Genomic DNA, 25583 nt, shown 5'->3' on the forward strand with positions numbered 1-25583 from the left:
TACCGGCATGTGTGCCATGGACGCTAAAGTCAGGCCCAGGGATTGAGCCTGATGGATAAACGGCTACACATGTCTTTGAGGGACCCTGGGGGGTCTTGCTGTGTGGAGGATCACTCAGGACTCCACTGGCGAAGGCGGTCATTGTGGGGTCACACCTTGATGCTTCGGTTATCGGAGAAGAAAGGACAATAGAATGTACAATCAAATGGATGAGTCAAGGAGGCATGTGTTAGCACCAGCTCTATCCCATGCCACAGTTGGGAAGAGTGAGTCCAACATCGCCTGACCTTATCACACATGCTTTGGTGGCAGTGATTTAGGTAATGGCATCGGCATCAATCACAAAAGACTGAGCCGCCTTGCCTCATCACGGCCATCCTTAAGAATACACTACCCAGAAGCCATACCTTGACGGAGTATTACCCTGCCAAGTTCAAGTCACAGGTAGCTAAAGCCTTACAGCGTCAGGTTGGTTATCATTGGTGACATGGTGGTTATCATTTTGCGACATGAATGGGTGGACAGACATTGCGCAGAATAATATGCCCCGGACGGAGTACTCTAGTTGAACTTGGGAAATGATCTATTCCTGCAAACTATGCAGAGGCTATTCACCCATACGATGCAGTAACCATAACTGTTGTTTGGGAGGAGCTTGTCACACATGAGCAGAAGGTGTGACGGTGGCGACCAAGTCCAGGAGGGCATTTTGTAAATGCAGAGGCGTTAGTAATAAGCTAGAAAGTGCCAAAACTTACGTGAGAGGCCTAAGGGCCTTTACTCGTTGCCACCAATGATCAATGTCGGGTCCGGGCACAGCCTCGACGGATCTAGGGCCAATATGAGGGGAGGGGCTCTGGCAAGGCTTGCTTTAAGTAGCCAGGCCGAGATCCCCTCCGGCAAATGGGCTCCGGCAGGGGCTTGCTTGTGGCAGCACAAGCCGGGGAGCCCATCTGGTGCTTGGCAGTCATGGTGCCTGTTCTGGGGCCCGCTAGGGGCAGGACCCCATGGCCCTGCGTGGGTGGAGATTAAAGTATCAGCACCTATCTAGCTGCAATTTCTGTAAATGTTATGAACCTAGACTCGGCATCTGGGTAGACTCTCATGTTAGGGATTCTAATAAACGGCTGCGGCCTTTGCATCTAAAGCATGTGTCATGTTTTCCTTGTGTGCAACTGGTGGGTCCAGCAGGGCTGCAGTGGGGGCAGATTAGACCTGAGGGTGTCCGGGCTGCCGGTTAAATGGGCAGCCTTCCAGCATGGATGTGTGGGTGCCACAAATAACCGGGCACCCGATCCACCTGTGTAGGTGGCCGCCCCCGCCACACCGACAACTTGCCTCTGGTCGGAGAGGGGAAGGGTCTGACCCCCTTCCCCTCCTTGTGATGCCCGGAATGGCACCAGCATCGTGCTGCTGGTGCCACGGGGTTCTACGGCATGGTGGAGTCCTCCTATAACATCACGCCTGGCCAATTGGCCCAGAGTTGGGAGCAGTGACGTCATCAGGATTTGCCTCGATGCCGGGGCACCCGATTGGCTGGGGCAGCACGCAACGTGACATTGGGCAGGGTGGGCGGCCAGTGGGCAATTTAAATCCTGCCAGCTCCCCATGGTCCAGTCTCTTTCCCCCTCGGCCCCGATTGGAATGTTTTCCCCACCCGTGACCCCCCTTGTGTAGATAGAGTTATCTGTTAGATAGCTGGGTTTACACCTATCTGTTAACTCGTCGCGGCAGCGGCGACTGAGTCCAGGAGAGCATTTTGTAAATGCAGAAACATTAGTAATAAGCTGGGAGGTGCCAAATCATCCTCACGCCCCCTACAACTACTACAGAGTGCACAGCCAGTTCCCTCCCCCCTCTCTGCCATTGTACATAGTAAGTTAAAGTCAGAACATATTTACTGTTAGAAAAGTTATTATGTAAAGCAAGTTTTCTTTATATTTACTTGGTTAATCTGTTATACTGTATCATGTCACCAAAAGGCTTGCCTTTAGACATCCTGTTGTATGTAAACCGGTGTGATATTTCGAATCGAATCAGTATAGAAAAATAAATAAATAAATACGTGAGAGGCCTAAGGGCCTTCATTCATTGCCACCGATGATCAATGTTGCGCCCAGGTCTGTCCTCGACAGATCCAGGGCCGATACGAGGGGCGGGGCTCCGGCAAAGGGCTTGCTTGTGGTGGCCTGAGCCGGGGAGCCCATCCGGTGCTTAGTGGTCATGGCGCCTGTTTCGGGGGCTCACTGAGGGCAGGACCCCGGGGCTCCACATGGGCGAAGATTAAAGTATCAGCACCTGCCGAGCCGCAGTTTCTGTAAACGTTATGAACCTGACTCGGTGCCTGATTAGACCCCCATGTTAGGGGTTCTAATAAATGGCTGCAGCCCTTGCATCCAAAGCATGTGTCGTGTTTTCCTTGTGTGCAACTGATGAGTCCAGCAGGGCTCTGGTGGGGGCAAATTAAAGCCTGGGGTGTCCGGACTGCCTGGTTGTAAGTGCTGCTGTTGTTTTTTAAAATGTTTTTGTCTGCAACAAGTTATGGATGTTCTCCATGGAAACCACTTAGAAATTCTGATAGGCGGAATAAAAATGTTTTAAATAAATAAAAAAATAGGAACCTGAAAATAAGCTTCTAAATGTAGAACTCAGTCTTAATCCGTCTTCAAAGGGGACAATTTAGGATTGTATCTCCCAAAGCTAGATATCTAAACCCTTTGCATTTACCTTAAATTATCTTTCTTAAAGAAATTCTGTGAATGCTTATTAGCAACCTTTCACTGGCATCATATTGTGGTGCGAATAGTGCAGTTTGCAATTTTTTTCAGATAGAATCCAAGTTGGAATACAGATGAACTGCATAAGTCATGGGTAGTAAAGGTAAACATATATCTTATGATTTATGGGCACTGTGATTACAAGCTGCACAGGCAACTATCACGTCGCAAGGATGAACTAGGAACCCTAATGCTCCAGAAATTAGTTGTTTAGTGTGTCAACAACGGATGTCCCTCAATTATGGATTCCAGACTACAAGATAAACCAAAACTAATTTTCTACAATTATTGTAAGAAGCCAGAATGTTTTGTACTTCAGTTCAATTATTTATTTTTTTCAGCTACAAAAGATACATTTCTGGGGACATTATAAACATGGATATCTCTTTCCTCAAAAGACCAAGATTCATGGTACATGTAGTCAATGTGGTAAAACCTGTACAGCATATCCTTTTCTTACCCAGATCCTTTCCTCTTTTCAGTTCATTGATGTTAACATTAATATCTTTAACAGCTGCAAAGGCATCTTGCAGTGCCTTATAGTCTGGGTGGCCTGTTGGAGTGGAATTCAACATCTCGCATAACAGCAGTGGATACTTTGTAATTCGTTGAATTGGTTTGATCATCAGGGATCTGATGTCCAAAAGGTTTGATTTTCCTCTGCATTATAAAAAGAACAAAAGCATGGAAATAGTAAGGGAAATTTTTAGGATCCCTTGCATAAGTATTCATTAGAATTTATTGTTCTACTTAGGCAAAAACTTGTGGTTGCAGTGTTAGTCCACCTGGATATGAGGAATTAAGCAACAAGCATGTAGGTGATACTTTTTTATTGTACTAATACCTCTGTGACAAGCTTTTGGGAGTCATCCTCCCTTCATCAGGTCAGTGAAAAAATAGTGTAGTTACATTGGGTTTAAACAGTTCAGAATCAGTTAGGCCATAGACAGGGCCAGCAGGACCATTAGGCGTACTAGGCAGTCACCTAGGGTACCAGATGTGGACGGGGCGCCATAGTCGGACGCAAGGGCGGTATTGTTGAAATGTAAGGAGGCTAGAGAGACGGGCATGACGATGGGAGAGATCGCGTGTGTGAACGGAGATGTGCTTTGTGCGATGGGTCGGGAGAGAGAAAGAATGACGTAATGATGAGGGCATGATAACATCGCCGCCTAGGGCAGCTGGACACCCTTGCACCAGGACTGGCCAGTGGCCATAGGATGTCTTCATGTGTCATTACTACTCAGTAAGGGAAAAGAGATGGGAGAATGGCAGGGGTGATGAAACTGCAAAGTTTTACTATCTCATCACCTCCGTCATTCCCCCTCCTCCCCAGTTCTCTTTACTGAGCTGCAATGACACTTGCAGGCAGCCTAGATGACTCTGTACTATTTAAATCCAGTGTAACAGAGCTGTTTCTTCACTGACCTGATGAAGAGAGGATAACTCTCAAAGCACGTCACTGATTTATCAAGTTAGTCCAATAAAAAGGTGTTACCCACAACTCATCCGTTGATCCTTTTTCGGCTTAACAGCTTCTACAATGTAACTTGCCTTTCTGCTCTTGCAGGACAGCTTTCTACAGCACAACAGAAATGTTTTCAATGTATAAATAAAAAAATCCAAAAAGTACTGTAGTGTTTACAATGATCCAGATTGACCACTTTAACACAGAGAATAAAAGAAAAATGTCTATATCCCAGAAAGCCTGGGATAAATACAGAGGACCTTTGGCTGTTCAAAAGTGAAGGGAAAATATAGGATTGACTAGGGTCTATGGCATTGCAATAGGAAGTAGAATAATAAATGACGTAAAGACCAATTGGCCCCTCTGTCCTGCCCAATTGTCCATCTCTCTGGTTCTCTACCAAGAGACCGACGCTATTGTGCTCTATGGAAAAATTTCAAAATAGCACAACCTCAGATTGTTATTATGAGAAACTGCACTAGCAGGGCAGGAGCAACTGGAGATAGCTTCTGCTCCATAAGGACCCACTAGCTGAGGTAAGAGGCAAAGTGAGGCAGAGGGTAAAACTGCCAAAAATCCAGGAGAGCTTTTTTAAAAATTTAGTATGCCCACGTTTTGTTTTGGTTTTCATTGCAGAGGCCTGGGGTTGGTTGGAGTTGGGGCTGGATTAAAATTAATTTTGAAAATGAAACAAAAGAAAACTAACAAAATCTTGCTCATTTTTATTTTTTTCAACTTATTTTCAAAATGAAATGAAACAAAAGCACATCCTGTTTCATATACAGAAATAAAGACAACTGAAAGTTGCTATGGAACAGGTGCCATGTTGTTTTACCCAGCAAGCAACACACAAGGTTAAAGTAACAACAGGAAGAAGAAAACAGTGAAATATAACAATCAGCCACAAGAGGACATCAACCTATAAGTTAACACCTGTAACATATCTTACTTTCCTACTGTTTCACTATCTTGAGATATGATCACCCCAAGGTCTCTCTTCTGCTTGGAACACATCATTATGTCTCCCCCATCACATACTGGTCCCTTGGATTTCTGCGCCTAATAATATTCCAGCGAGTTTCAGAAATCAGGACTAAGGATCAAGACTAAACTAAATACATTTATTAACATATATGGCTTGCAATCAGTATAGCTGCTCTCATACAGGGTCATTTATCAAATTGTGTTAGGGCGTTATCACGCGCGTTAGGGCCCTAACGCCCACGATAATGCCATAACGTGCACAATAAATACCGCATCACAAAATGCATATACAAATTTAAAATTAGTATGCAAGTGGAAGGAGTTTGGACTTTTTTTCTATGCGTTACCAACTGAAACAGTTTTTAATCACAAATGCTGGTTGAGAGAGAGAGAGAGAGACCTTTGTGGAGGCTCACATATAAGTAAACTTTTTATACCATTGTAAGAGGGTGCATTATGAACTGGAGGTGAGGTTTGGGGGGTGTGGTAGGTTTTGGGGGCAGTTTTACAATGCACAGTCATAGATACGAACAGCACAGTTGCCATCAGTGAAGATTTACTGTCATTTGGAGTAATGAAAGGTAAAATAAGAGTAGATTTCTACTATGTTCTCTACCTAGCTTGATTCACTCTCTACCTAGCTGCAATCAAGCTAGGTAGAGAGTAAATTGTACAAACGAGCCTGTGGTAGATTACTCAGTCTGTGATGTGAAAATAACATGGAGTGCGATAAATGTATCATGTGTTGAAGAAAATATCAATGCAGTAGCTGGAGAATTATCTTAACCACGCCCCCCCTTTTTTTTTTTTTTTTAATCACAGGCACTATTTCCATGATATTTATAGCAATTTGATAAATCTATGTCTTAGTTCCTTACATGTGAATTTTCAAAGGCGTTGTGTGTATAAAATTATTATATATGCACATAAGTAGCTTATACTCACATACATGTTATTTTATAAACATCAAACATATGCACATATTTTTGGTTTTGTACCTACATTTATATGCGCAATTAAGGGGCAGTCTAGGTGCGTTCCTGGGCAGGGCCGAGGAATGTGCATAAGTTGCTATTTTATAAGGGGTTTATGTGAATACATTAGGCAACTTATTGCGCACTTTTACATCTGCTAATTATCTCACACAGTTGATAGCAGACTTGTCTCTTGTCTGTTATTCTTGGATGGGAGGTCTGAGTGAACTGGGAAGAGTTCAGGGTGAAGAAAAAGGAGGGTCTCAATGACCTGGTGGAGGTATCGGAAAACGGATGATTTCAATTACGCAAACATGTTTAAAATATAATGATTTCCATGTATAAATCAGAGTTTTACATGAGCAAATTATATTTTTTTCATGCCTAAAATATATGTGCATATATTTATAAACTAGGTAGGAAAAGTACACAGTTTCAATGCATTGCAGGTATTCATGAGTAACCAAACATAAGCACATATGTTGGGGGTAGACACATATCCGCATTTTATAATCTGCACATACCTAATACATGCAGGTTATAAAATACTGTAGTAGATCTCTGTGCGGTCATATACAAGTGTTTATGGGGCCACATGGAGTTCTTTGGAAGTTACCCTCTTGGTCTGCCTATTTGTGGAGCTTGAACCTCTGACCTCTGGCAATTTGGTGGTGATATCCTCAAAACTGGGATGAAGTATAAACAGAACTGAACTAGTAAGAAACACACAAATCTTGCTCAGGATTACTGGGGCATGTCTCACCAGCACATTTCACACCCCAAATGCATGACTGCACTTTCTTGCATCAATTCTTAACCGCCCAGCACTTGAATACTCCTCGAGCTTTCTTCTATTGCTCCTTACTCTGTCTGCTTCCTTAGGGGTGTCCATTCTGTTGCAGATCTTCAAGCTATCTGCAAAAAGAAAAACCTTTCCTTCCTAACCTTTCTGCAGTCTCAGTCTCAGAGATTTTAACAGAACCAGTGCCAGGACAGACCCCTGAGGCACTCCACTGAGCCCCTTTCTTTCCTCAGAGTGAATTCCATTTACCATTACCCTGTATTATCTACTATCGCTTGAACAGGTTCTACTTCAGTTCACTAACCTGGCTTCCATCTAGGTTGCTCAGTTTATTTATGAGCCTCCTATGTGGGGCGGTATCAGAGGCTATGCTGAAAACCAAGTATATCTAGTACTACTACTACTACTTATTACTTCTATAGTGTTACTCGATGTTTGCAGCGCTGTACAAAAACACACTCAGTAGAGTTTACAGTCTAATCAAGACAAACACAGAACAAAAAAAAAATTGGAAATCTCATTTATTGTATTAAAAAAAATGGTTAAGATCAATAAGGCTGAAAGCAGGATACTCAGTGATTAATATGACTGTCACTATATTCCCCTGATCAAATTCTAAGATCACACAGACAAAAAAACTGATCAGATTTGTTTAACGAAGTCTCCCTTTGGCAAAACTATGCCGCACTAGTTCATGCAACTCATTCAGTATACTCCATTGTCCTTTCCTTCGGCAGAGTCTCCATTAGTTTCCTCACCAGTGAAGCCAAACTGACCAGCCTATAGTTTCCAGTTTCTTCCTTACTATCACTTTAAAGAAGATGAACAGCATCTGTTCTCCTCTAGTCCTGTGAAACTATACCTGTCTCACAGAGCCATCAGTGGACCTGCCAGAATCAGCGTGAACTCCTTTAATATGCACAGCCCCAGTCCATTTCCTGCTCTTGCTACTTTCATACAAACCCTCTCGTCTATAAGTGCAGTTGTATCTACCCCGCTACCACCACATGTACCCCCCTGCCAATTACTGCGACCCTCCTCCAGTCCCTTGTTCTGTGAATTCTGAACCAAAGCATTTGTTCAGCACCTCTGCTTTCTCCTAGTGGTTTTCTGCACATTTCTCCTCTCATTCTTGCAATCCTCTCTCTACACTTCCTCCATGAACTGACAGATCTGAAATATATTTACATTTACATTTATTAGGTTTATAGACCGCCTAACACAGAATGGTCTAGGCGGTTAACAATGAAACACACATAAAATAACTGACAATAAAAAGAAAACATAAAGTTACATTAAATAGCATAAAAGACTAGCAAAAATACTGTTTCAAATCAAAAAAGTAAAACATAGGCAGATGTAAACAAATGGGTCTTGAGAAGACCTTTGAACTTTTTAAGAGTTTTTGTATTTTGAGTGGGAGGAGATTCCAGAACATAGGTCCAGCAATGGAGGAGCATTCGCGTGTAATATAAAAAAGTTCTTACCTTGCTTTATTGCCTTAGCTTTCTTTTTTTCCTCTTGTATCTTTGCTGTCCTCCTAGCTACCTTCCCTACTTCTCTCAGCTTTTCAAATAAGACATTACTTGGAACATAGGCTTGGGGTGGAAGATTTATATATATAAAAATCGACTTTTGAAGTACTGGAAAGTAAAATGGATGTATTTAAAGGGCGACTGTCTAAAATATGTGAACCACTGTTATCTCAACCCTCTGGTAAGCTGAATCATGAAAAAGCCCAGGAGAAAGATTTAAAATGAGAGATAGATGAAGATGATTGAGGGATATATGGCTGAGAGCTACCAGGTCTTCCACTTTGGCTAACCTGGTTGAGGATACATATAGGGCCGGATTTTAATACCTGCGTGCAGGCGTACATTTGTGCACGCAACCCAGCGCACACAAATGTATGCCCGATTTTATAACATGCGTGCGCAGCTGTGGCTGCGCACGCATGTTATAAAATCCGGGGTTGGCGCGCGCAAGGGGGTGCACAATAGTACACCTTGCGTGCGCCAAGCCATTGGGGAGCCCTGTTGGCTTTCCCTGTTCCCTCCAAGGCCGCTCCGAAATCGGAACGGCCTCGGAGGGAACTTCCCCCCCCCCCACCTTCCCCTCCCTTCCTCTACCTTTATCTGCCCCTCAGCCCTACCTAAACCCCCCCTAACCTTTATTTTATAAGTTGTGCCTGCCTCTGGGCAGGCGTAGGTTGTGCGTGCCGGTACACGATCCCCCCGGTCCAGCGGCCGTAAGGAGGCCTCTGGCCGCGTCCCACAATGCCCCGGACCGTCCACACTCTGCCCACGTCCCACCCCTTTTTTCAAGCCTCGGGACATACGCGCGTCCTAGGGCTTTACGCGCGCTGCCAGGCCTTTTGAAAATAGGCCTGGCGGCGCGTAGAGCTTTTAAAATCCGCCCCATAAGGTTTATTATAGATTGTATCTGACCCCACATAGGCCTAAGAAAATTTATGGTCATGTGTCAGATCTGTGCTGGCGGGAATTTGAGGAGGTAGGCATAATAGCCCATATATAGTGGGAACGTAAGAATATCGTACCCTTTTTGCAAGATGTCCAAAATATGATACTGGATATTAAAAAATGAAAGGCAGAGATGCACCATGGGATATATTTGGTAAATGGGCAGGTGGAGGAGGTACCAATGGAAGAAAGCAATCTAATTGTTCAACTACTTCTAACAGCTGGATGTGAGATAGCTGCTCAGTGGAAAAAGCTTTTACTCCAAGTAATATCTTGTTGTGTAAATGTTTATATGGTTTGTACCAAATGGAAAAATTAACCATAATATGGATAAATAAGATTGCAGCTTTTTCAGAAATTTGGAAAATGTTTGCGAACATAATAAAATTTGCAATGTAGGGGACTGTAGATAAGGGAGGGAGGGTTGGTGTGTGGGATGAGGTTGGGATGTTTGACAAAAGTATTGTTCAAATTAGAGATTGCGTTGAATTTGATTGTACATTTTTTCATGGGAAAAAAATTAAATAAAAAAAATGTATTACCTTTATTACAGTTTCTTTTAGTTTAGCCAACTGTTCTAATGCACAAATATTTTTCATCCTATCAGCACCCCTTTAGGCTGCTTGCCCATTTTAAATAAAATTGGAACCCCCATAATGCTTTGCTAGTTGCTGGCCGACTTTCAATGATGTTTATGATTTGATCTCTAGAGAACCCCCCACCCCCCCAACATTTTTTTCCTAAAAATTACAGGTCTTAATGTCTTACCCTCAAAGATAAACTACCTGCTTGTTTGTGAACTTTATGCTCATTACCATTTATCTCCCTACATTCTTCTTAATGCTAATCTGCTCAACCATCCAGTCCTCTCAAGGATTTCCTCTGTCTCATAATCCCCACCATCACTCTTGAAAATAATTGCCAATATATTCTTAATCAGGATAAGATCAGTGAAGGATTCATACAGTCTGTTGGTTCCACTATCCTTTGAGGAAGAAAAATTAATATAAATGCATAGTCTCACATTAGACAGACAATAACACTACCAATAGCTCATCTCTCAATTAACCCGTACAGGACATTAATTATACCTCAGTGCCTTACCTGTCTTTCATTATTGCTTAAATAGCACTGGCTAATGATAGTATTGACTATTCATTTTCAAAAAGATATGCTTTTCGGCTGTAATGAGGCAACTCTACTTCCAATGCTCAAAAATAATCAAGTATCCTGCTTCCTGACCTTCTTTTCTCCTTTATTTTGCTGCTCTTGTTTCTGAGTTTTAATGTACTGTTCTTCAAACACGTGCCTTTTGTTGTTATATCTTCTTAGAATAAAGGGTGCACACACCTTCTGTTATGACCACATACACGCACTGTTAAGAAAAACTCTCCTTTTCTGCCATTGCTCACTCTGTGTACTGTTTATGCTTTGTGTTGTCCAAGGTTGAGATCAGTTCAGACTTCTGATTATGATCAGGAAAAAAAAAAAAGGGATGAGGTAAAAGGACACAATGGAGATGAAGAAATCAAGCAATGGTATCAGGGTGATTCCTGAATGACTAAGAGACAGCAGGGGTGTACATTAATTTAAGAAGTACAAAATTAAATGAAATACATGCATTAAAAACTCAATAAAAATGTAAAATAAGTTTTATGCTATTAAACTCAGATGAACATAAATGTATTAAATAATAAAGAAATAATACTTAGAACACATTTAAAAAATGTCAGAATATGGCCATACTTCAGCAAAGTACTTGCCTCAGGAGAAACAGAAATAAAAATTTGAGTTCTGACTCCCTAAGATGTGTGGGCCCTAGCTACTGAAAAGATCATTAATTTGCTTATTTTCCTGTAAAGCCACTGAGAAGAACTCAGGCTTCTCTGGCCCAGATGTAATAAAGGTGCGCTAGGCGGTGTGCACGTCAGCGTGCGGTTCTGCGCACATCGCCATATGTAGGCCTTTACTTCTGAGGTAGCAAGGAATTTTGCACACATACCTGAGAAAAAAATGTGTGGGCAGCTTAGCACTCCTCCATGTAAATCCCATGTCAATCAAAGCATCAGCCATTACTCCCCAGTGTCGGGAGATGCAGAGGACTTAACTCATGTTTTCTTAGCATTAGAAATTTAACTCATGGTCAGAACTGGAATAAAGTTTCTGGGGCCAGTGTTAGTCTATGGGGCAGAACTTGGAGTTTGTGGTGCTGGGATCCAGTAGGCGTCATTTCTGCATGCATAACATATTTTATGCTGGGTTTTCTTGGGCAACCTCGGGCTGATTTTAAATGGCCAGCGTGCGTAAAACACAGGGGATATGTGTGCGGCTGGGCCTTGAGCGTGCCGCGTGCATTTTAGAAGGGACCCAGCCATGCGCGTAACTCCTGTTATGCGCAGAAGTGCCGGGCCAAAGAAAAGGGGCGGTCCGGGGGCGGGGCTGGAGGCGGCCGGTACAGAGGCCATTTGCCGCTGTGCCGGGGAAGGGAGTGAGGGCACGCGCAAGTTGCTACTGCTCTGTTGGATCAGTAAGCAACAAAATAAGGCCAAAAAAAGGTAAGGGAAAAGGTTTAGGGCATGGGGAGGAGAGGGGAAGGGTAAGCGAGATTAGGGTAGGGGATAAGGAAATTCCCTCCCTCTCCGCTCCTTATTTGGAGTGGACTGGGAGGGAACTAGGGAAGGTCGTGATGTGTGCCACACGAAAGTTGCAGAAAACTACCCCCTTGCGCGTGCCGCGCACACACGCACCCACGGATTGCAAAATCCAGTGCGCACGTGCACGCAGCCCGCTGATTTTATAACATGCACACGCCGGCGTGCGCATGTTATAAAATCGGTGCGTCCATGTAAGAGCGCGCGCGTGCACCTATTAAAATCTACCCCCTATGAGCTCAGATTTAATGCTCTTAAATCATGTTTTATGAGCACAAGTTTTAGGAGCATAACTTGTGCCCCTATTTCATGTTTTGTGTGTACATCTTAGGAGCATAACTCTTTTCTTCACTCATGTTTTGTGTGCACATGTATGTGCACAAAACCATGGTTCTGATGTTTTCTGTGCATTAAGCATGATTTATGCCCATGAAACAAGGTTTCATGAACAGAAACTGTGATTTGTGCTCAATCATATTTTCTAAGAAAAAACCAGTATGCATGAACATGATCTATGCACACTATTCATTTTTGTGCACATTTTTAGATTTACATATTTTTAAGCTTTCACAGGTAAATTTTAAAAGAACATGTGTGCGTTCATAAATGTGCATATTAGGCATGCAAGCAAAAATACACTTAATTTTATATCATGTGTGGAATTACATGTGTATCATTCAAAATATCCCTACCACACGGGTGGAGTTTTTGTGAGAGTGAAAGACAAAATCTGACACTCTATATATCTCCCACTGTAAGAGGGGCATGTTCAACGCAGGGTGGAGTTTTTTTTTTTGGGGGGGGGGGGGGCAGTGTACAAGGATCTACAGACCCTTGCATCCTAGGCAGACAAATGTAACTCTACCCCCTCCCCCCTCCCAAATCCCACTCTGAGTTGAAAGTGCCCCTCTTACAATGGGAGATATATAGAGTGTCAGACTGTCTCTCTCTCTTTCTCTCTCCCTGTCTCTTCCCGTGCCCCTCCCCCCGTCTTCAGGATCCGGTAACATGGTGCAAATTCAGGAGTTATGTGCGCAAGTCCTGGAATGCCCATGCCCTGCCCCTTTTCTGCCTCCTTATTCTTGATGCGTGTACTTCCCGGATTTTTAAAATTCATATTGCTCACATGTATGGGGCCGTTTTTGCGCGAGCAACACTTTTAAAATCTATCTGTCAGTGTATTTGCATGCTATTAACTTAGGTGTAGATTTTAATACATGCCAGCGCACGTCCATGTGCGCGCACTTCCTGGCACGCACACATGGACATGCCGATTTTATAACATGTGCGTGCCGGCACGCGCATGTTATAAAATCGACGGGCCATGCGCACGTGTGTTGGATTTTATAATCCGCGCGTGCATGTGCATGCGGCATGCGCAAGGGGGGGGATCGTTTATGCTAACTTTGTGCGGCGGACTGGGAGGGAACTGGGGAAGGCCACGATGGGTCGCCAGTTCCCTACCCCCCCCCTACCTAACCTCCCTTACCCTTCCCTCTCTTCTTCCCACCCCCTAAACCCTTTACCCTTCCCTTTTTATTTCTTATTTTGTTGCTTACTGCTCTGTTGGAGCAGTAGCAGCTTGCGCATGCCCTCTGTCCCTTCCCGGTACAGTGGCAAATGGCCACTGTACTGGCTGCCTCCGCTCTGCCCCTCCCCACCCCCTGGACCTCCTTTCCCCGCCCCCAGACTGCCTCTTTTGTTTGGCCTGGCTCTTGTGCGCGTAACGGGGGTTATGCACGTGGCCAGGCCCCTTCTAAAATGCGCGCGGCGCGAACAAGGCCCAGCCACACATGTAACCCTCGGATTTTAATGCAGGGGGGGGGGGGGGGATTTAAAATTTGCCTGATAGAGCTTTGAAGTAATTTCAGGGAGCATGTTAAGAAATGTGCACTGAAATACATCACACATTTTTTTATTCTTGTCTTATTACTTCGGGCCCTCTATTAGATGAGCCTTCCCTGTAAGTGGTTTGTCTAGTTAGACTACACATCAGACATTTTTTTTTGCAACCGTCTAGAACTATGGAATGAGCTTCCTGTTATAGTATGAGTACTGAATATCTAGCCTGTTGGAAACTGGTTAAAACTTACCCTTAGACAAGGCTTTTAGATAATGTTATATTTCTTTCTTTTTTTATTAAACTTTAAATTTATTAATTTCATTGAACAAAGTCAAAGCACAAATTTGCATGGAAACATTTTGAGAGCAATATAATATAATCTAAAAAAAAAATACAGCATAAATTTTAATATCTAAGCCCAACTTTCCTAGTTAAAGGTCCACGTTCTTGGATAATCTTATTTATTTTTATTTATTTAAAATTATTTATATACTGTTTTTATACTCAAAAGTAGTCAAAACAGTTTACATGATTATACACTTGCATAATAAAATGTTGTAAGGAAGACATAAATATTAAAATTAATTAAAATTAAAATAAAACCTCTACATAGTATTAGGACAAAGAGAAACAAATGGGGAAAAATCTTATGCTAAGGGTAATAGCATAGTAGTTTTGAAATCTGTTAGGATGAGTACTTAAGTAGTGGCTAAAGCATCAAATGCACTCTTGAAGAGAAAGGTTTTTAAGTTCTTTTTAAACTCTTTCAGGTTTGTAATTTGTCTCAAATTGTCGGGGATAGCATTCCAGAGTTGGGGGCTTGCAACAGAGAAGACACATCTTCTTGTAATGTCTAATCTAGCAACTTTAATAATGGGTACTTGTAGCAAGGTTTTATGCATGGAGCGTAGACTTCCCTTTGGTTGATATAAACAAAGTTGTGTGCTTAACCAGGTTGATGCATCATTATGTATACTAGTAAGAATCATGGTATTCACTGATTGAATATCCTTAACAGCTTTCTCCAGAGAATGAATACACCCAGACTGCTCCTGAAATATTCTCTGGTGGTCTTGGGAAGGAAATAGCTGTTAGCCACCAAATCCACAGAGAATCAAGAGTAACTACCACCGGCTTAGTAATCATGAAAGGACTCCGGGCAACAGATGATTCACCCACAGATTGAAGAGAGTGTAATAGTAGCACCTTGGCGTTATCAGGAATCCTCACAGATGAGGAATGTAAAAAGAGATTCACAAAGTCCATAGCTTCTCCACCAAAGTGTTCACACATCAGAGATGCATACAACTCCGTATAAGTCAAACCGCAGCAGGTCCTTTCAACGAGGCACCTCGAGTGACCTCATTACTTTGCACCTCAGCTGCTCCGATGGTGATCTGACTCTGCTCAGCCAGCTGCAGCATGCCTCCTCCCTAGTCGAATGTGGCACTCCTCCATCCATACTTACACGAGGCGCGCACCTCCGAAGTGGGAAATACAAGATGGCATGCTGATCAGGGAAGAGTGAAGCCCTAGAAGGAAAGATTCTCACCCTCCCTTTTCTCTTGGATGGCATCTTTTATGAAATTCAAGGTAATAAAGAAACTAGTGGAGCAGCAGTGAACCATGTCTATCTCATGCTGCTATCTGGACTCTTTTCCCCTTTTATATTTATCTTTTCTGAAATCCCTTTTTGATATTTATATTTTTGTTTGTTCTTTAAATTGTATTTTATGTTATACAAGCCGTTAAGCCCGTTCAAATGGGTGAGATTCCATCGGTCACACCTGCTCTCTTCTCCTCCACAACTTCTTACCCTTCCCACTTACTCATATCCTCTTCCCTTTTCCTTTCATCGCCTCTCATCTTCCCTTCCGCCCTCCTCCACTCCCTCTTTTTCTCTTCTGCACTTCTTACCCTTCCCACTTACGCACTCATCCCTTTTCATTCCATCCCCTCTCATCTTCCCTTTCCTTCCCCTCTCACCTCATCCACAACCCCTTCCCTCTCCCTCAGCCCTCCTCCACTCCCTCTTTTTCTCTTCTGCACAACTTCTTACCCTTCCACTTACTCACTCATCCATCCCCTCTCATCTCATCCACAACCCCTTCCCTCAGCCCTCCTCCACTCCCTCTTTTTCTCTTCTACAGGGCCGACTGGGAGGGACCTGGCTAAAAGAGGAGGCATTTGCTGATGAAACTGCAGCATGTTAACAGCCTGAGCCCGTCCCTTCTTTTGCCATCCTTACTCCCTCCCCCCTTCCCTGGCAACGGAGGGCAGGGCTCAGGCTGTTAACATGTCTGAGGAGCCTTTTCTTGGAGCGGCGATCTCACGTGCGCCTCACCACCGGGCTCATTGCTGGCCTGCCAGACACTCAGCTACCAGCGCCGCTGCTCCTCCACGCCGCGTCCGCCGCTCTACGTTGCTGGCCCAATTAATGCTCACATACTGCCACTCCTCAACGCCACAAAATGCCGCGTCCGCCGCTCTAACCAACGTGCTCTCTCGCCCCCGCATGTGCGGCATGTCTAGCAGAGCTCTTTGTTCCGCGCATGCGCAGTAGAGCTGCTCTCTACTGCGCATTTGCGGGCTGTCGGTCAGAGCTCATTTAAAAGGTAGATTTTACGTATGGTTGTTGGGTATATATAATGATATCTTTTGATTTTAAATTTTTTATTTGTTTGTTATTTTAAATTAAATGATTTGTATTGTACTTATATGCTGTAACTCACCCAGAGAGTTTTGTAGATGGGTAAGTAATAAACTGTATAAATAAATCAAAATATAGATACAAATCTACCAACAGACAAAAAAAACAGCAAAAAAATATAAAATAATCCAGTGAAGTCTCTAAATGTCTGTTCTTTCAAAGGAACAATATAAAATGGTTGATGTTACATTTCAACCAATATTTATCCCATTGTGCCCGGATATTTTGGAGTGGTGAAAGTCAAATGAAGACTGATGGAAAAATGCCTGAGGATCCATTAGCCTAGGTTTCTATTGAACTGCAAAGAGGCAGCGCATGTTCCAAGTTTGAAGTAAGTCTTGTTACCAGTTATTGCTCAAAAACACATTGACTGATAAAATCAGATGAAAAGGAACAAAGTACACAGAAGCAGAAAAATAAAAAGTTGCAACAAATAGCAATCAAAAATCAACAGTAGTCAAATAAAGAACCAACAATGCTCAGTGAAAACTCAGCCGGTTAACTCTAAATATTGGTAGATAGCCAAATAAATTATACAGCTAACTTGCTCTGCCCCCAATCTGCCCAGTACATGCCCACATTTTGTGCATATAACTTTTAGCCATATAAGGAATTTATACAGCTAAGCGGCAACCACTGAACGTAGGCGCATATTCATTGGCCGCTACTTTGCCACATAAGTCCCCCTTATTCGACCCAGATGTTTAGATAAGCACTAGTTGAAGTCTTCAGAAATCAGGCACTGCTTAGTGGGGTCAGTTTGACCAGAGCTTGATGGGATACCGTAGTCTATCGGAGGTGTGACCCCCAAAGCTAAAAGTAGGCACAGAAAGGTTAAATCTGGTATATCGTAACATGAGTTGAAGCAGGCATCTTCTGCATGCGCTGGTCCTTGGACTGAACCCTCAAGTGCTGGCAGCCAGCAAGATTTGGACAAGAAAAAGAGGAAACACAAGAAACACACTAAGGCAAGACAGGACTCAAACCCAGAGGTACACACAAGAAGAAGGCCAGGACCACTATAGGAAAACATGGAGACACAAAGGCACCTACAAAAACAGTGAAGGACCTCTGCAGGAGGACTGGAAACATGGGAATACATAGGACTAGACACTGGGATAATACAGACTGGAAGCCTAGAATATAAATGTATCCAGACAGGAGCAAGATGGTCAACAGCAGGACATGTAGACCCTGGAAAACTGGAGAAGATACCTTTTGGAAGAACCAGGAAGGATCCTCATAGTCTTGCCTCAGTATGCAAATGGATTGAGGATTTACTTTTGTCTTTTTGGGACTGTATCTGATCTATTTTTGTATCTGCTACAGCTGCGAGAACTAGTGCAGCACTACTAACTATTTTTCTACCTCATGTACTTCATACTGTTTTGTTCTTATATATGCTGAAATGTTTCTTTTTCTCTTCAGTAAACTTCATTTTTGTTTGGAACACAACACTTGATATGTGGACTGTTTATTTTTATAAGCGTGATCCCTTGAGGACCCTACAGGTAAAGCCTGATCCTATCACTACAGTAAGTGGATCGGTGCTCAGAGGTGTGCGGAAGGTGAGTCCTTTGAAAAGTGGAATGGGGTTTCACAGATAGGGCAGATTTTAAAAGCAGATTTTAAAAGCTTACGTGCATAAATCCAGGTGAAGTTACGCGCGCCGGGCCTATTTTCAAACGGCCCGGCAGCATGCATAAAGCCCTGGGACGCGTGTAAGTCCCGGGCCTTGGAAAAAGGGGCGGGGCATGGTCGTGGCGGGGGTGGGATGGGGGCGGGGCTGGAGCCTCCAGGCACTGTGCCCGGGATCGCGGGCCTGCCGTCGGCCAATGTGCACAACCTACGCCTGCCCAGAGGCAGGCACAACTTATAAAATAAAGGTTAGGGGGGGTTTTAGGTAGGGTTGGGGGGGCGGGTTAGGTGGGGGGCAGAAGGAAAGTTCCCACCGAGGACGCTCGGAGGGAACGGGGAAAGCCATCAGGGCTCCCCTAGGGCTCGGCGCGCGCAAAGTGCACTAACCCTGGATTTTATAACATGCACGCGGCTGCGCACGCATGTTATAAAATCGGGCATACATCTTAAAATCCAGCCCACATTTTGTAAAATGAAGACAGTTATAGCAGTTACATTGTAAAATGTATTTTTCTGTCTCAAACTTTTATATATCCTTCCCCAACAACATGCCAGGGTGGGTCCAGGCCAGCTTTGCTGGCTTGAGTGTTGGAGGGGCACCTCCTTCGAGAAATATCCTCAGGGCCAATCATTGACTATCAAAGAATCATAGCAGTGGTGGCTGTTCTCCCAGGCCTGAGTACATCACCACTGCAGTGTGCCCCAAACGTCTAGGCCCTGATGGATAGGACAGCCCTAACCCAATCCTCTGTGCTGAAGTGCAGAGCCAGCCCAGCACATTATATTTTTATTGTGTGCATCATCCAGTAAACATTTCTTAACAAAAAGGCACAGACATTCTGTTATAGATAATTAGGGCTACTGTTTACAATAATACTTTTAAAAAAGCAGTACTTACTGTGCTAGGTATATAGTTCTGAAAAAAAAAAAAAAAACCCAATGGTTAGCTTTTGGCTTTTATTTACAAAAAATAAAAACAAAATAGGTTTTTGCATGCCTTCTGATAACCATTACGGAGTGTTATTGAATTAGGAAAGCTGAGCACTCCTTAATACTCATTCTGCAGTGTGGACAACCAGCAATTTGGGCCCACACACACACATGCAGTATTGCTTACATGAAATGAACACATTCTGCAGCTGAGAATGTCATGGGAAATCTCTTACAGGCTAACAAATGTACAGTATAAATAGTGAGGCTTTTACTCATGCAGTTTCTGCAGACCAGGGACATCCTGCAGGCCTACATTTATGACTGTAATCTTTCTATTGTTTGTCTTTCCAAAAACATGCAGTTTAATGCATATGTACAGAAAGACATATATAATATATATATTATACATACATATACAGTATATATGTGTGTATATATATATATATATATATATAAAATAAACAGCAGTTAATACTACTTTAATTTAGAAATGTCTCAAACGAAAAGTAAAAATGAAAGGAACATTGCGATATACAATAGAGATGTGCATCGCCCGAACCTTTTAGTTCGAGCTTCGTTTTCGGCCCGCTGTGGGAAATTTTGTTTTTCCCGCGGTTTGGGTTTTTTTTTATTTCATGGGACCCGAAATTTCGAGTTAGCGAGCACTAACTCCTGTTACACACACACACACACTCACATACACACACACACTCACATACACACACACACACATACTCACACACACACATACTCACACACACACACATTTATCTCCCTAGAGGAGAAAATGGCAAACTCATACTAAAACTCACTATTAAAAAAATATACTCATGGAAAGGAACAGTACAGTTATTGACAGAGGAATATATTTTGTAATGTAAGAAGTCAATATTTTCCCTCTATAAAATTAACAACAAATAAATAAAATAACATTAAATTGGTTTCATTGAAATGTACTCAAATGTACTCAAAAAAACAGGAAATGATGCCTTGACAGTTGACAATGTTCTCAGACTGGCCTCCCTTCAGAATAGTTTCAACTTGAAATTCCATCACTTCCTCAAGCCAAACTCACCAACACCAGGAACAGAGCTTTCTCCATAGCAGGCCCAAACTTATGGAACAACATTCCACAACATTTAAGCTCAATTCATGACATCAAAGCATTCAATAAAGAACTAAAGACATGGTTATTCAGTCAAACTTTTAGAGATGGCGTGGGATAAGAAATCCACCCCCTTTCGAACCATTACACATTGACGCTCCCATTCCTTCGACGATCCCCTTCTATTAAACACTTTCTCCCCTCCCCTCCCCCCCCTACCCGCTTCTTTCCCTCTCACCTCCCCTTTCATCGCCCTCGTCCCTCATACAACCTTATCAAGTCTTTACCTGAAATCACCTAACATACCCCGAGCTCCTTCCCAGACCCATTTCATACATTAACCCTCCCCTGCTCAGATTGCTATTTGTTCCACATAATAGCTAATGAATATCATATATTATATCTTCGTATAGATTATCTCCTGTATATAATTTTCTCATTTAATATGTTAAATAAGGTTCTACTCTTTGAATGTTAAAGATAGTTATAAGATATTTGTATGTATTACGTTGTTATCCTGTAAACCGGAGTGAAGGCAAAACGCTATACTTCGGTATATAAAAAACCCCAAATAAAATAAATAAATATATTCTCGCTCACTCAGTCTTTTTTGAACCAGTTAAGCTATTCTGTTATTTTATTTATTTTTCTGATTTAAATCTCACCTTTCCTGGCTCTCAAGGGGAGGTACAATGGAGTTGAAATAAAATCAGTACAATACAATAGTGAAATATAATAAAAACAACACAAAAAAATATATAGACATAATAAGATGACGATGAGACGATGATGACATCCCTTCAAGAATTACTAGATCATCCGGAACAGGAATGTTGCCAATTCCTTCCCCTAAAATTGCGTATTTAAATAATGTAAGAGAAAGAACTATCCCTATTGCTGGACCCCAACTATGGAACTCTATTCCACAAGAATTACAATTAGAACCAGACATCAAATTATTTAACAAAGGCATTAAAACTTGGCTTTTTAAACAAGCCTACCAAGAGCTGTTAGCATAATGATTTCAAACTACTGATTTTATACTAAGGTAATGTATATATTTTTTATTTTATTATCTCTAATCTTACTATACTATCTCTCTAATTGTGTAAGTATTTAAAAGAAGACCAAATGGCCCATCCAGTCTGCCCAGCAAGTTTCACACTTTTTTTTTCTCTCATACTTATCTGTTTCTCTTGGCTCTCAGTAACTTTTGGTTCTATTTCCCTTCCACCCCCACCATTAATGTAGAGAGCAGTGTTGGAACTGCATCTAAGTGAAATATCTAGCTTAATTAGTTAGGGGTAGTAACCGCCGCAATAAGCAAGCTACACCCATGCTTATTTGTTTACCCAGACTATGTATCTACTTCCTTTCTTCTTTTGGAAATGCAAATATTTTTAAATGAATATTTGCTAAATACTTTAAACCGATTTGATATGCTCACATGAAAAGTTGGTATATAAAAATTATTAAAATAAAAAAATAAATTTATAAATATGCATCTGTTTGCATTGGTTTTAGCCTGCTGAATTACAGATTTTCTTGTGCCTTTGTTATATTTAGCTAGCTGCTCCACACGGTCAGGTCAATGCAATAAGGGTTCATTCAGCAGAACACACAGTTTTACCCTTAATTGTGGGCACATTTTTTGTGTGGAAACTTTCCTGTTAATACACTAAATACAGTGAGGAGCTCTGCACACAAAAATGTGCATACAACAATATAAGGTGAATTTTAAAAGCCTTGTGTGTGACAAAGCTGGGAGATACGTGTGCAAGTCAAACTGGCGTGCTGAACAGATTTTATAAGCCTCCTGTGTACACACGTATCTCCCGCTATGCGCACAAGTTAAAAGTTTAAAAAAAGGGGTGACGTGTGGGTGATATGATACAGACTTTCAGATACTTGAAAGGTTTTAATGATCCAAAGACAATGACAAACCTTTTCTGTCGGAAAAAAATCAACAGAACCAGGGATCACGATTTGAAGCTCCAGGGAGGAAGAACCAATGTCAGGAAGTATTTCTTCATGGAGAGGGTGGTGGATGCCTGGAATGCCCTTCCAGAGGAAGTGGTGAAGACCAGAACTGTGAAGGACTTCAAAGGGGCATGGGATAAACACTGTGGATCCATAAAGTCTAGAGGATGTGAATGAAGAGTGGGTGGCTAGCGGGAATGACGGCTACTACCTGGAGATAATACGCTTATTCAATAAACATACACACGGTTAATGCGACTCCAACATTGCTCTAAGACTCCAACATTGCTCTAAGCTTCAACGGCAAGAGGAAATGTGGAAAAAAGGATTTGCATTCACAAAAAAGCAGGGAGTAGCTTGCTTGTTACGGCGGTTACTACCCCAAACCAAATAAGCCTGATACTTTCAATGCATATTCAGCATAGCTCTCTGCTTCAACGGCAGGGGAGAAAGTCTGATACTTCGCGCATATCCAGCATAGCTCTCTGCTTCAACGGCAGGGGAGAAAGTCTGATACTTCACTTTCAATGCATATCCAGCATAACTCTCTGCTTCAACGGCAGGGGGAATGAAGAAAAGTGGATCTATATACAGACAACAACCAACAAGGACTGAATTACATAGTCTGGGTAAACAAATAAGCATGGGTGTAGCTTGCTTATTGCGGCGGTTACTACCCCTAACTAATTAAGCTAGATATTTCACTTAGATGCAGTTCCAACACTGCTCTCTACATTAATGGTGGGAGTGGAAGGGAAATAGAACCAAAAGGTTACTAAGAGCCAAGAGAAACAGATAAGTACGAGAGAAAAAAAAGTGCGAAATTTGCTGGGCAGGCTGGATGGGTCGTTTGGTCTTCTTCTGCCGTCATTTCTATGTTTCTATGGAAATACTTAAACACACAGGCACATGCCGGGGTCTGCTGCCACCAGAGCCAGTGCAAGGATATTAGGCACCCTAGGCGAACCTTCTGCCTTGCATTCCCCCCAGGTCCAGGCCCTGGCCCTAGGCCCAACCGCCCTGGCCCTAGGCCCAACCACCCTGGCCCAAACACACAAGTAAAAATTATGTACCAATAAAATGAAGAAATGTAAAACATCAATAATAGTAAAACCATACTAGTAAAAGGAATATTTCAAAACAGCAGACAAATAGAGTGACATCCAATAATTAAAAACTAAAAAAAAAAAAAAAAAGTTCTAGCTCCAAAACAAAAATTGAAAACAGTGAACACAACAAATATTAACATCCAATGATTAAACCTAACAAAACTATCTTTGAACTTTTGATTTCCAGATGCCCTGAGATTGTCGTGGATTACTTGATGTAGCGGGCAGCGGGGGCTGTTGTGCACAAACTTTCTCCTTTCTCTTACATACACACACACTTAGGTTCCCTGTCTTATTCATACACGTACCCTTACACAGGCTCCCTCCCTCTCACGAATACCATCACTCTCTTGTACACACACGACTCTCACACACACGCACCCTCATAAAAGCTCCTTCTCTTTCTCTCACACTCACATACACATTCCCTGATAAAGGCTCCCTTGCTCTCTCTCGTACACCCCCTCATGCAGACACTCTCTGTCTCTTGCACACACACCCCTCCCCCCCCCCCCCACAGGTTCCCTCTCTCTGGCACACACACCCTTACACAAGTTTCCTTTCTCTCACACACACATATGCACTCTCATTCCTTTACACTGGCTCCCTCTCTATCTCATACACACACACAGTGGCACCACTCACGGCCTGCTGAATCTGCTTTTCTCAGCCACGAGCAGGATGGGTGCCACTCACGGTTGCCAAGTCTTCTCTGGGCTGCGAACGGGATGGGCCCTGTTTGCGGCCTGCCGAGACCATACTCCTCTCGGCCGTGAGCGGGATAGGCTCCGCTCGCAGACCCACATGACTGCTCTTTGCTGCCCCTACTGGTTGGCACCCTAGGTGATCGTCTAGTTTTGCCTAGTGGACGTGCTGGCCCTGCCTGCCACATAACTTTAATACCACTATGGATGGTGTGTAAGTAATAAAATAAAAAAATCTAGACTAGTCAGTGGGGTTTTAGGGGTCAGGGCTAACAAGGGAAAAAGGAGACTATTAAAGTATGGGGCTGGGAAGTCCTATCCCTTAACTGGTGGACTGGGAATGAACTGGTGAAATTGGCAATCGTGTAGACGTGCGCCCCTTTTAAAATCCCCCCACTTATGCGGTGAAAGTGGGATTTGCATGCACATGTCCACTTAAAATTGTGCGCACTTTGGATAGATTTTAAAACATGCGTGCGCATGTCCATGTGTGCGTGGTTCCCGGCGCGTGCCCATGGATGCGTCGATTTTATTTCATGCGCGTGTGTTATAAAATACGATACCCACACACACATGCATGCCCGATTTTAATATTGGCGCACACATGTGCGGACAGGGCGCAACTCGCACGCGCAGGGGGGGGGAATTATTTAAAATACGCGTAGCAACGCGATCGGGTCTTTGCCCAGTTCTCTCCCAGTCCGCACCAAGTTAAACTAACCCTATCTACCCTCATTTTTCTTGTTGGTGAACTTACCCTCTCCTCTAAGCAGATGTTTCCCCGACACAGGGCTTAATGGCCACTTTCCCGCTGGCTCCTGCCCTGCCTAGACTCCGCCCCCGGCCTGCCCCTTTTCAAAACCCCGGCACTTCCGCTCATACTGGGAAGTATGCGTGTGGCCAGGTCGTTTTGAAAATGCACTCGGCACCCACTCGGCCCGGCCACGCGCGTATCCCCCTGTTTCGGCATGTGCAGGGTTTTGAAATTTTGGGCTAATGTGCGCATGTTCATCCTATTTTACAACATGCTAGCAAATACGCACGTATGTTATTAAATGACCATGTTTCTGGATGCGAGCCAGCAAGCTCACACACATGTGCATTCATGCACCTGTTTCAAACTTACCGCCCCTGTGTTTTAGTCAGCACCCTTGGCTGGAAATTCCATGCTAATGATAGCATTAGCTGTTACCCCCTCCACCACCACCCTCAAATGCAGAGGGGGTACGCTGGCTACTTCGTGTTTTCTTAGCGCTGAAAAATTAACTCCTTGTCTAAGGTAAAGTTTCCAGGGCTAATGTTAGTCTACAAGCAGAAACTGAAATTCTGATGGCGGGATGTGCACAAAAAGCAGGTTTTCCATGCACAAAATAATGTTTATGCGCACAAAAAATGCTTTCTGTGCTGAAAACAAGTTTTGTGTGC

At 43.0% G+C, this 25583-nt stretch overlaps 1 protein-coding gene across 2 annotated transcripts in view; it reads right to left on the reverse strand.

The window, feature by feature from the left end:
* ARHGEF38 (Rho guanine nucleotide exchange factor 38) overlaps positions 1-25583 on the reverse strand; it is a 205664-nt gene that overhangs the window by 61027 nt on the left and 119054 nt on the right. The window contains exons 5-6 of one of the 2 annotated variants that reach the window (XM_029596928.1): positions 19226-19243; positions 3238-3437 (exon numbers count right to left, since the gene is read on the reverse strand). In XM_029596928.1, coding sequence (XP_029452788.1) covers positions 3238-3437; positions 19226-19243 — 218 coding nt within the window. The remainder of the gene's footprint in view (positions 1-3237; positions 3438-19225; positions 19244-25583) is intronic. The other variant, XM_029596932.1, reaches the window with a different exon arrangement.

Source organism: Rhinatrema bivittatum, chromosome 1, assembly GCF_901001135.1.
Source record: "Rhinatrema bivittatum chromosome 1, aRhiBiv1.1, whole genome shotgun sequence".
Lineage (NCBI taxonomy): Eukaryota > Metazoa > Chordata > Amphibia > Gymnophiona > Rhinatrematidae > Rhinatrema > Rhinatrema bivittatum.